Source organism: Eulemur rufifrons, chromosome 15, assembly GCF_041146395.1.
Source record: "Eulemur rufifrons isolate Redbay chromosome 15, OSU_ERuf_1, whole genome shotgun sequence".
In the NCBI taxonomy this organism is placed as follows: Eukaryota; Metazoa; Chordata; class Mammalia; order Primates; family Lemuridae; genus Eulemur; species Eulemur rufifrons.
This window is the reverse complement of record NC_090997.1, coordinates 95,933,681-95,945,887: the sequence shown is the minus strand read 5'-3', so window position 1 is coordinate 95,945,887 and position 12,207 is coordinate 95,933,681. Positions and strand designations below refer to the sequence as shown.

The 12,207-nt window shown below is 39.1% G+C and overlaps 1 protein-coding gene across 1 annotated transcript in view; it reads right to left on the bottom strand.

The window, feature by feature from the left end:
- CCDC170 (coiled-coil domain containing 170) overlaps positions 1-12,207 on the bottom strand; it is an 83,855-nt gene that overhangs the window by 57,968 nt on the left and 13,680 nt on the right. Inside the window, exons 4-5 of the mRNA XM_069489097.1 lie at positions 5,158-5,286; positions 3,589-3,845 (exon numbers count right to left, since the gene is read on the bottom strand). Of these exons, the coding sequence (XP_069345198.1) occupies positions 3,589-3,845; positions 5,158-5,286 (386 nt within the window). The remainder of the gene's footprint in view (positions 1-3,588; positions 3,846-5,157; positions 5,287-12,207) is intronic.

Genomic DNA, 12,207 nt, shown 5'->3' with positions numbered 1-12,207 from the left:
CACCCTGAGAAGAGAAGTCACTGAGGGCTCTGAGCCAAGGATTGACATGATTTGATTTGTGTTTTATTTAACAGCATCTCTCTGGCTATAGGGGGCGCCATCAGAAGCAGGAAAGCCACTGCTATGAACTCCACATCTGTGTCCCCCTGGAATTCATATGTTGAAGCCCTAATGTTAGGTCATTAAATATGAAATGTCCGATTTCAAATCAAAAGTGTCGTTTATTATATCTCAGACAAGACGCAGTACAATTAATCAAAGTATGCACCTAAACTATAGACACAGTATTGCCATCTTAACAGTAACTTGCTCATGCCACCAGTGAAGAAGCCTGGAGAGCGAGTGGCAATGAAATCTCGAAAGGCCTTCTCCACAGCTTGTTGAGAACTGAATATTTTTCCTCGCAAAAAGTGATCCAAAGCCTGAAGAAGTGGTAGTCAGTTGGTGCAAGGTCTGGTGAATACGGTGGATGACAGAGTGTTTCCAAGGCCAGCTTTCCTAGTTTGAGCAGCGTTGCTTTTCGTGACATGAGATCTTGCAAGGGGATTGGCCTCTCTATTGATCAATCCCGGCTGCTTAATCACAAGTATCCTCATCATTTCATCAAATGGGTTGCAGTAAGCATCCGCTGTAACCAACTGACCAGGTTTCATGAAGCTGCAGTGGATAATACCAGCGCTGGACCACCAAACACACATTATTAGTTTTCTTTATGAATATTCGGTTTTGGACTGTGTTTTGGCACTTCATCTTTATCCAACCATTGTGCCAAACATGTGTGATTGTCAAAAAGAATCCATTTTTCATCACATATAACAATGGTGTAGAAATGGTTCGCCTTTACATCCTAACAGCAAAGAAAGACAAGCTTCGAGACAATTTCCTTTCTGATGCTCGTTTAATTCATGTGAAACCCATCTATCCAGCTTCATTACCTTGCTGATTTGTTTCGAATGGTCCAATAGTGTTGGAATAGTAGCATCAAGGCTTGCTGCTAATTCATGCATAGTTTGAGATGGATTTGCTTCCAATACAGCTTTCAGCTCATCATTATCCACCTTGGTCTCAGGTGGCCCACATGGCTCATTATCAAGATTAAAATCACCAGAATGGAACTTCCCAAACCATCGATGTACTGTGTGTTCATTAGCCACACCCTTCCCAAACACTCCATTGATATTTTGAGCTGTCTGAGCTGCACTGGTTCCACGATGGAACTTATATTCAAAAATAACACGAATTTTTTACTTATCCATGGTTTCACAAAAATTGCTCTTAAAAAAATGTGACAGATAATCACAAGCCAAAACATGCGTTTGAAAGACTGAGAATGTACCCACAATAAAATTAAAACAAGAAGTGTCAAAGTGAAATGTCAGAGATATCAACTGTCAAACTTAGTACTTAAGGAAATTGGACACTCCATACTTAATAACCTAATATGGTATTTGGAAGTGGGGCCTTTGGGAGGTAATTAGGTCATAAGGGTGGAGCCCTCATGAGTGGGATTAGTGCCCTTATAAAGAGAGACACATGACAAATGACCTCTGTTACTCTCTGCCATGTGAAGATACAGCAAGAAGGCTTCTGTCTGCAAACCAGGAGGAAGGTCTTCACCAGGAACTGAATAGGCCAGCACCTTGATCTTGAACTGTCCAGCCTCCTCCACAACTGTGAGGAATAAATTTCTGTTATTTAAGCCACTCAGTTTATGGTATTTTTTTTTTCTTTTTTTTTTTTTTGTTGAGACAGAGTCTCACTTTGTTGCCCAGGCTAGAGTGAGTGCCGTGGCGTCAGCTTAGCTCACAGCAACCTCAGACTCCTCGGCTTAAGCGATCCTACTGCCTCAGCCTCCCGAGTAGCTGGGACTACAGGCATGCGCCACTATGCCCGGCTAATTTTTTCTATATAGATTTTTAGTTGTCCATATAATGTCTTTCTATTTTTAGTAGAGACGGGGTCTCGCTCAGGCTGGTCTCGAACTCCTGACCTTGAGCAATCCACCCGCCTCGGCCTCCCAGAGTGCTAGGATTACAGGCGTGAGCCACCGCGCCCGGCCAGTTTATGGTATTTTTGCTACAGCAGCCCAAACTGACTTAGACAGAAATTGGTACCAGCAGTGAGGTGCTGCTGTAACAAATACCTGTTGCAATAATCCAGCTGAGAGATGATAGTGGCTGGGACCAAGTTAGTGGTAATGAACGTGAGTGACAGTGGAACGCAGACAGAATTTAAATTTATTTTGAGGGTCGATATAATGGGATTTGCTGAGGAAGCGGACATGGAGTGCGAAAAAGAAAGAAAACAAAGGATGATACCAAGAATTTTGACCTAATCAATTAGAAGAATGTAATTATCATTGAATGAGATGAGGAAAAGTTCAGCAGGATTTTGTGGAAACACCAGGAGCTCAGTCTTAGACACATGATGTTTGAGATGGCTGTTGGACATCCGTGTGGAAATGTCTGGGAAGTAGTAAGATATGCGGGTCTTGAGTTCTGGGAAGACATTCAGGCTGGCCATCAAAATGTGGGAGCCACTAGCATTTAGATCATAGTTAAAGCCGTGAAACTAAACGATATCACCAAGAGAGTGAATTTAGGTAAAAATGAGAAGTGACTCAAGGACTGAACCCTGAAGCACTCTGATATTTCAAAGCTAAGGAGCTAAGGAGGAACAGCAACAGAGACTAACTAGAAAGGTAAGATAAAAACTAGGCATGTGTAATGCCCTGGAAGCCAAGAGAAGAAAGTGATTCAAGTAGAAAGATCAACTGTGCCCGATACTGCTGACTGGTTACATAAGAGAAGACTGGCCATTCAACTTGCACTGTGCGCTCCCTGGTGACCTTAATGAGTGGTGTCGGTGGAGCACGTTCAAGAGAGAGGGGAGGGGACAGACATTGGAGACCATGAGTACATAGAAATATTTAAGAAGTTTTGCTTTAAGTGGAAAGAGAGAAAGAGAACAATAGCTGGAAGTATTAAGTTATTTTTTTAAGAAGAATTAAATTAAATAAATATCAAGCATTTTATCAATAAAGATATTCAAGTCATATATGGAATTTTTAAAATATTTTTTTAGGAACAACTAGTCCCCAATTTTTTTCTCTTGTCAGAACAAAGTGTGGAAAACCTAGGTCTCAGGAATTTGTTGCATAAACTGGCAATAAAACCTAATGAGGAGTGTTCTGAGTGGTTTGGAGTCATCTGGCTTCTGGGGTAATTTTTATAACTAGCTTCTGAATAAATGCCTCCCTCTGTGCACTACCTGCCACTGCAGGGTTAAAACCTCTACTTAGAGGAATCTTCCAAATTGTGTATATAAGCATCTGCAGCCCTAGTTGATAGGACATAAAAATGCTTAGGACAATACTATGTTTGTTGGGACTCTTGGTGACATTTAGAAATGAGCCTGGGAAAAATTTTCAGGACTCCAAAGATATTTGAGGTCGATAATTTTTTTTTTCCAAACTGAGTTTCAGGGCCAAATAATGCAAAATGCCAATATATTCAAACATGTGTCCTGCTATCAAAAGCTAGTATCATAATGCTAGCTAAACTGAGAAATATATTTCAGTATCCTTACTGTAATTTCTCATCTAGTTCTACAACTTTCTTCTTTAATTCCTGGTTCTCCTTGACTGCAGTGTGAGCTGTGATTTCCGTTCTGATTTTAGAAGTGGAAAGTGCTGCTGATTCTTCTTCTAACTCCTGAACTCTGTCTCTCAGAGAGGTGAGGAGAGATGATTTTCTGGCATTATTTTCTTTGTAGCTCTCCATTTCAGCCTTCAACTCTTGACAGGAGACTTCTTTAGAAAGCATCTTGGATCGGAGGTCTTGAAGCTACCATGGAAAAAAAGTTAAGGAAAAAAAAAGGGAATAAGAACTTAACAGTATAAGTTTGAAGTATCTTTAAGAACCCCAAAACCCTAATTTAAAATTTCACTGTTTTATTCATGTCTTAATCCAATTTTCTTCTTTTAAATATTTGTGTCTGTCTTACCAAATGGGAAATCATGCCTAAGTAATGAACTTCCTATTCTGTCTCTTCCAAAAACAATTGTGCAATGTCTTATGTTGATTTGTGATATGTATCACAAGTATAGCCAGGAGACATATGTGACGTGTATTTCAAAAAAGCAATAAAATATTTTGCAATGATAACTCATTTTCTAAATCTGTACTGCTGCTATTGCTGCTGATGAATGTGAAACAAGGAACCTACAAGCCGTACCATCTGTGACTTCATAGCTATTAACTGTTTCCCAAGTAAATGCAAACTATGCAATATATCACTAAATTTCTCCCACTTGTCTTCTGGACTCTGTGGGTCATAAGGAAAAACAACATACCAATTTCTGGGAAAAAATATGGGAGAAAAGAGAAATCCTTATGGGATTTATACAAAGGAAGCATTTTAACTTTTATGAGTTCTGTGGCATCAAAATGCTAAACAATGTATGTGCCCTATAGAGTTAGGATGTCAGGTGTACCCTATAAGAAAACTTTATGAAAGCATATACTTATTTAGAACTGTAAATGTACATGTATACATTTATTCACACACACACATTATCATCTTTCTGTGGGGCCCCGGCAGCCTTAGTCAGACCTCACAGGCCAGTCTAGGATGCCTCGGGGCCCCCAGACCACAAGCAGACCAAGTTTAGGGAGACTCACTCAGAACTCGCCTCTAGACCTGATGTAGACTAGAGGGTAGATGGATCCCAATCATGTTCCAAGAATTTTCCCAACCAGTTGGAACTACCACGGGGAAGGAGTTCAGAATTCCCTCCTAAGAGCTCCAAATTACAAGCAATCTACATTAACGGAAGGTATTCTGAGAGAGGCTAAAAGTTCTCCGAGCCCCATGGAGCATCAGCCCAAAGTCCTCAGGTGCCCCCATCTTGCAAGGCTGTAGAGCTCCTCTGGGATCCACAGTCCAGCCCCAACCACTTTGCTTCGCAGCATGGCAAATGCGTAACCTTCCAGGAATTCTAGGAGATTGGCGCACAGTAAGGGAATAAGTGTCAACTTTGCCAAAAGGTTTAAATCTGTACCCCACTGTCCTGTTTCTAATTGCCTCTATGCTCTGCTTCATTTTATAAGAAGATAAGAAGGCCCACTTCTGATTGGTGAAGATGCATAATCTTACCTCAGACTGAGCACATTCAAATTTGACCAAAGTTGCTGCAAGTTCACTTCGAGCATTTTCAGCCACATTCCGATAGTGGTTTAATTGCTCCCGAGTGACCGGGACTTCCAGAAGATGATCGTACGTTTCCTGGTAGAGTTCCCCAAAAGATTAAATACAAAAAAGAGTGTTAAACAATCTTTTCTGTGTAGTTGCGCAAAGCAAGATCAAAGACAGAAGCATTCTTTGTATTCCGAATGTGTAAAAAATGCTACCCAGAAAGTGTTGTTTTCAGACCATTTTGTTCTCATTCTCAAAATTCAAAGGGAGGCAGGAGGAAGCCCAGGAACAAATGATGTACTCCCCCGGGGTAATGGTGAGATTTAGCACTAGCATTTAAGAATTGGCCTTTGCCACTGTAGAGAATTTCCTTCCACCCAACTCAAATGCTATTTAGCTCTGCCCAGAACCAGGAGAGTCAGAAGAGAATCAATGCTGCATTGGGGGTGGGGGGCGGGTAGGGGTGCAGTTTTCATTGTTCTTCTGTTTCCAGACCACAAGGATGATCAACTCTTCTCTTGTCTGTTGAATAAAGGGTCTCATTTACATATCAAAGAGATCGTGTAATCTAAATGTAAAAGTCTGTCTCCTTCATAATTATTCATTAAGCCTTTTACTCTCAATCTTATCACCTCTCATGGGGTCAAGAAGTTGACTCAGATGAATGCTTGAGGTTAGAGACAGGGCGGTGGTACAGGGACAACCCCTGGCCCACCTAGACGGGAGCAACTCTCAGTTCTACTGATGAGTGCTGGCGCAGAAATCAGGATCCTCGCCTGGCCAAATCATTCCAATGTTTTAAGACAAGCCATATATCTAGATTTTTTCAAGTAAAAATTCCCAGTGTTTGCAGCCTGGCAAACAATTGACGTGTTTAAAAAAGAAACACATATGAGCCAGATAAACACACCTGCAGAGCAGATTTGCTGGCTTTGGCCTGTGGGTCAGTCTGCAGCCTCTGGTCCTGTTTCCGTCTGACTCATGCCATATGCCTGCCTCCTTCAAGATTTCTTCCTAAGCTTGGACAGAGACCTACACCCACCGCTATGAAGTTTCCAGGGCCTGTGGTCTTTGTGAAAGGCGTACAAGAAAGCCATTCACTTTTGAAGGAATATCAAAGAGGTCACATAAAGGAGGATTTCCTGGAATATCTCAGTGGCCTCAGGGGACTCACCAGTAAAACCCATTTATGACTACCAGAGACTTCTCAGCTGCCAGTGACCACTGTTTGATATGCTTATGAATACAAGTCATCTCAAAGCACTTAACTTCACAACAAACGTTGTCATGACTAGTGTGATTCAATCCACAAAATGCCAAACAAAACCTTCAGGGCACTTGGTAACAGCTGGTGTTTGCCAATCACAACACAGTCAAGAAGACGGTAGGTATGTACTCTTGGGTGGGGGAAAGCATTAAATAGTTTAACTGAATCTTTTATTAGAGAACCACATCCTGTTCAGACTCATTCAATAGTCAAAAGGGTCTTCTCCACCCTGACCAGGTATATTTCCTAAACAAGGCCATGTGAGGATGTAGGTCACTTAGGAGAAATTTGACCTATAGCATGTATGGCACATAATTTTATAAAATTCTTTAGGAAAATAAGTTCCCCAATGAATTACGGGGAAATATGATTATTTCTTCCAATAACTAACATCTTCTTTTTCAGGAAATGATATAGTCATACCATTATTTTATATGTCCTTCCTATAATAAATATTGTATCCAATAATATAATATTATGAGCCAGATAAGACAGTTCAGAAATGGTCCTTTGCTTTAGGAGGTTGCAATCTACTGCAGAACAGTACCAAAAGCATTAGCATCTTCAAATGTTCATGGGTAAAAGAAACTATGTATTAAGATATCATTACCTTGACACTGGAGCAGGACCTACATTGGGGGACTCTCGATTACTGAATTTAGAAAATAGTTATTAGGCCCAAATCACCCTTCAGAGTCCAGCTGACTGGAGATTATTCACCAACTAATACTTATTGAAATCCTACTCGGCATCAGGCACAGAGCTTACAGTCTAATAAGAGAAAGAGCATTTATCAAATAACCATATTAATGATTGCAGAAATACAAACTGAAATAAACACACGGAACAGGGGAAAAAGCAGATAACAAAGGAAACTGAATTAAGATTAGGGAGGTGGAAGGAAAAAAAGGGTTCTCTAAGGAAGTGATGATTTATTAAATTAAACAGGCAAGAGGTATTGAAGCAGAAGCAGCACACATCATTCAAATAGCAAAATGCCCGTGCAAGGGCCCTGTGGCAGGAGTCTGCCCTGTGTAGGTAAAGATCTGAGAACAAGCAGTGAGGCTCAGGCACAAAGTCAGGCAAAGAATAGCGGCAGCAGGGCTTGAAAGGCAGCTCTGAGCTCATTAATATATTTTAGTATCTGGTAGGGCTTCTTTTTCAGAATATTCCTAGCTATTCTTGCTTGTTAATTTTACCATATGAAATTTAAAATCAGCTTGCTAAATTCCCAAAAATCCTGTTGGTATTGTTATTGAAATCATGTTAATTTTATAAATAAATTTATGGAGAACTGATATCTTTTCAGTGTTGAGTCTTCCAACTAAAATCATTTTTTCCCATTTGTTCAAGTATTCTTATGTATCTGTTAGTAGCAATTTAGATTTACTGTATTTTGTACTTTATCTTTTTTGTTGATATTATAAATTGGATCTATTTATTCCTGTATATTAAGTATGAACCTAGATACCTTTTTGATATTTCTTAGTGTTGGAAATGGTTTTAATTTGATTCTCCTGGATTTTATACTGTAAACATGAAAATCATCTATAAATAAGAATAATTTCACTCCCTCCTTTCCAATTTTTATACCTCCATTTTTTTTTTGACTGATTGCCCTGGTTAATAATGCCAAAACATTGTTAAACAGTAATAGCAATAATGGACATTTTTTCTTATTACTAACTTTCATAGGAATGTATTTATATTTCCCTGTTAAGCATAATGGTAGAATTTGGAATTTGGGTTGAGACAGATACATTTTATCATGTTAAGGAGATATCCATCTATACCTATTTTACTAAGAGGTTTTTTTTTAATCAAGAATGGATTTTTATCAAATCCATTTTTTATCTCTATGAAAATAATGATATTTTTCTCCCTGGATCTGTTAATAAAGGGTACTGTATTAATAACTTTTCTAATATTGACTTAATCTTGTGGTAGCCAGAATAATGTCCTCCCAACCTATGACTATGTTACATTATATGGTATATTAATTTCCTAGGAAATTTGCTGTAACAAATTTCCGCAAACTGAGTGGCTTAAAACAATGGAAATTTATTCTCTCACAGTTCTGAAGTCCAGACACCCCAAACCAAGAAGTCAGCAGGTGTGCTCTCTCGGAAGGTTCTAGGGAGAATCTGTTCCATGATTTTCTCTTAGCTCCTGGTGTTGCTGGCAATCCTTGGCATTCCTTGGCTTGTGGACACATCACTCCAATCTCTACCTCTCTTGTTAAATAGAATTCTTCCCTATGTCATTGCCTCTGTGTCTCTTTTCCTTTTCTTGTAAGGTTACTAGTCATATTGGATTAGGGACCACCCTAATCCAGTGTGACCTTATCTTTGAGCTGAGTTGTTTAAGAGCTTTGTTGTTGTGGCTTTTTGTTTTCTGGGTTTGTTACTGACTTCTTTATTGTTTTGTGCTCAGTGAATGCCGTCAGCGGTCAGAGCTGACATTCACTGGTGCATGCCAGTGTGGCTGAACAGTGTCTATTCAGAATTGAGTCCATTCTCATGCTATAGCAGTCATCGTGTATTGTGATCATTACCCTTTCTATATTATTTCTACTTCAGTGGATCTATTGAGGTTTTTGTGAATGTTCAATTTTATAAATATCCCATGGGCACTTAAAAAGTTGTATTCTCTGCAGGGCTTGGAATATAGAATAAATTAGATCTACTTTACTGGTTATTTAATTAGGTATTTCTTACCCTTGCTTAATTTCTACCCTTTTATAGAGGTAGGAGCTTTTTTGAGCCACTTTTATGAGAACACTTATCCCATCAACTAAGAGAGGTGAGTTAAAGCCTTCTATTACTAATTTAACTATGTCTCCTTGTAGTGCGTGTATCCTTGCTTTATCGATGCTGATGCTGTTTTATTCCATGCAAAGATACTCAAAACTTTCACATCTTCGTTGTGACTTGTGGCGTGTAACATTAGAATGTGCCATTATTTGTCTCATTTAATCACTTCTCCTATGAATTCAATCTTCTCTGATATTGATATTTTGTTCTCTGGTTTCTTTGTGTTTGCATCTGACTGCATATACCTGTGTTCCATCTTCTTATTTCCAACCTTTCTATATCACTTTGATTTGGAAGTAAATAAAGTCAGGTTTGGGTTTGTGATTAAGGCTAAAATTCTTTCTCCACACCCCTGCCCTCGAGGGGGCCTTCCACTAATTTTGCATTTTGGGATTTCAGCCATCTCATTGTGTCAAAAATAGAGTCTATTTCTCGTTTTCTTTGTTGTATGTGGCTAATTTCTAGGAATGGAAGGGGGAAAGGCCAGTCGTATATTTTCAAACTAGAAGTGTCCAGATAGTTTTTTAAACTAAATGGCCCTTTGGTGGCTTAGAGGGATTTAAAAATTTTTTAATTAAAAATCCCTTTTAAAAATTCTCCTTTTGAAAAACATCTAAAACCATGTGATACTCATACAGGAAATCAACAGAGAGATCAATAGAAAACCCAGGTACAGTCCTTAGTCTCTAATCCTCAGAAGAATTTAGTGTATGAAAAAAGAGACATCACAAATATTTCCTAGTGGGGAAAGAAAATACTGTTTAATAAATAGTATTGTGGGAGTAGGTTAGAAACCACCAAAGTGGCTTGATCGTAAAAGTGAGTTCTCCTTCATTTATCCTTTGTCCTTCCGCCATGGGATGACCCTCACCAAATAACAGCATGATGCTCTTGGACTTCCCAGCCTCCAGAACTGTGAGCCAAATACACTTCTTTTCTTTATAAATTACTCAGCCGGTGGTATTCTGTTATAGCAACAGAAAATGGACTAAGATACCATCTGACCCAGCAGCTTCACTTTCCGATCATCTCCCCTTGAAAAATATTCACACATGTGCATAGAGATATGTATAAGGATATTCATTATACCATTATTTGTAATAGCAACAAGAAGGGCAATAACGAAAAATGTAAATTCCTATTGACAGGGAAATTACCAAATAAAGGCATTTCCATACTGTTAAATTCTATGCAACAGAGAGCATAAGAGAGATCTGTATGTTTGGGCATAATAGTATCCCTAAAATACATATATCACTGAACAAAAATAAGATCCAAACTATGGATCTACAACCATGTAGAAACATAGTTTCTACAACACAGACAAGAGGAAAAATACTATGTATTTGCTACAAATAGAGACAAAAAAGAAAAGTCTGACAGAGCACACATCACTTGATGATAGTACTTACCTCTGGGGGTGACACCCCTATTGGAGCTGGGGGAGGGGGGGAATGGTTTAATTTTTTTAAGAAAGATGTCCTTAGGCATTATTTGTATAACTAAATATAATTGAAAGAAAAGAAAAAAAATGCTGGAAAGAAATGTTCAGTGTGGCCAGGCGCGGTGGCTCATGCCTGTAATCCTAGCACTCTGGGAGGCCAAAGCAGGATGATCGCTGGAGGTCAGGAGTTCGAGACTAGCCTGAGCAAGAGAGAGAGACCCCCATCTCCTCTAAAAATAGAAAGAAATTAGCTGGACAACTAAAAATATATAGAAAAAATGAGCTGGGCATGGTGGCACATGCCTGTAGTCCCAGCTATTCGGGAGGCTGAGGCAGAAAGATCTCTTGAGCCCAGGAGTTTGAGGTTGCTGTGAGCTAGGCTGACAGCACAGCACTCTAGCCCAGGCAACAGAGTGACACTTTGTCTCAAAAAAAGAAAAAGAAAAAAGAAATGTCCAGTGTGGTTATCTTTTGGTTATAGGTTAGATTTTATTTTCTTCTTTATTATATGTTTCTATATTTATAGATCCTTTACAATGACTGTGTATTACTTTCATAATCAGAATAAATAAACATCCTCTCTTAGATGTAAAAAAAAGAAAGAAAAAGAAACAAGGACAGACAAAACTCACCAACCATGCTATGCTGTGCTTGGTTGGTGAGTTTTGAAACAACCATAGGTAGCATAGACTTGAACAGATGAGAGAGCTGACACTTCAGGGGGTTTGCTCTCAGTTAGGCCCTCCTGGACTTCATAAAAGTTTCTCAAAGTTCTTCAACTTTTCCTATAAGTATTAAACAATTTTTGCTTTAAAAAAAGTTTTTTTACCTTATTCAAAATGGCATGATTAAATAAAAACTCATCCATTTGTCCTCACATGAGAACAATCTATATTATTAGGTACCTCTCAACTAATCCATGAAGCAATTTTATATTAATTTGAAGGAGCCAACTACATATGATTTGATTCTGCTACTGGTATTTATGATAATGATTGAAATTGCCTCACAGGGTGGTTCATAGTCTTTTTCAGAATAAAGGATGGATTCAAAGCTCAATGGCATAAAGCAAAGATAAGCTTATTCCTAATTTAGTATACAATGTGCCCCATTATCTGACCTAAGGACAATGTCTCGGGCCAGTCTTGCTACTATGGTATTTAGTTGTCTTATTATCCCATGGACAGAAAAATAAGATGAAAATCACTGCCTGCCTCTGACACACAAAAGCTCCTATCCATTCCATTCTCATCATCCTGTCCCATAAGCAATCTCTCCTTTGTCCCCGCATCATTCCATACTGCAGTGCATGGCTGCATTACCACAGGCTCTTCCATTATGGAAGGTTTCCTTGTCTCTCTCTCCCCACCCCCCACCCCGCCCCCACCACTGCTCCCTTCTACTATCCAGCTTCTTCCCACCCAGGTAAAGTGTCTTCGATAACTTAAAGTGCATGAATTAAGTCTTGCAAGTTGTATTTCTCCAAT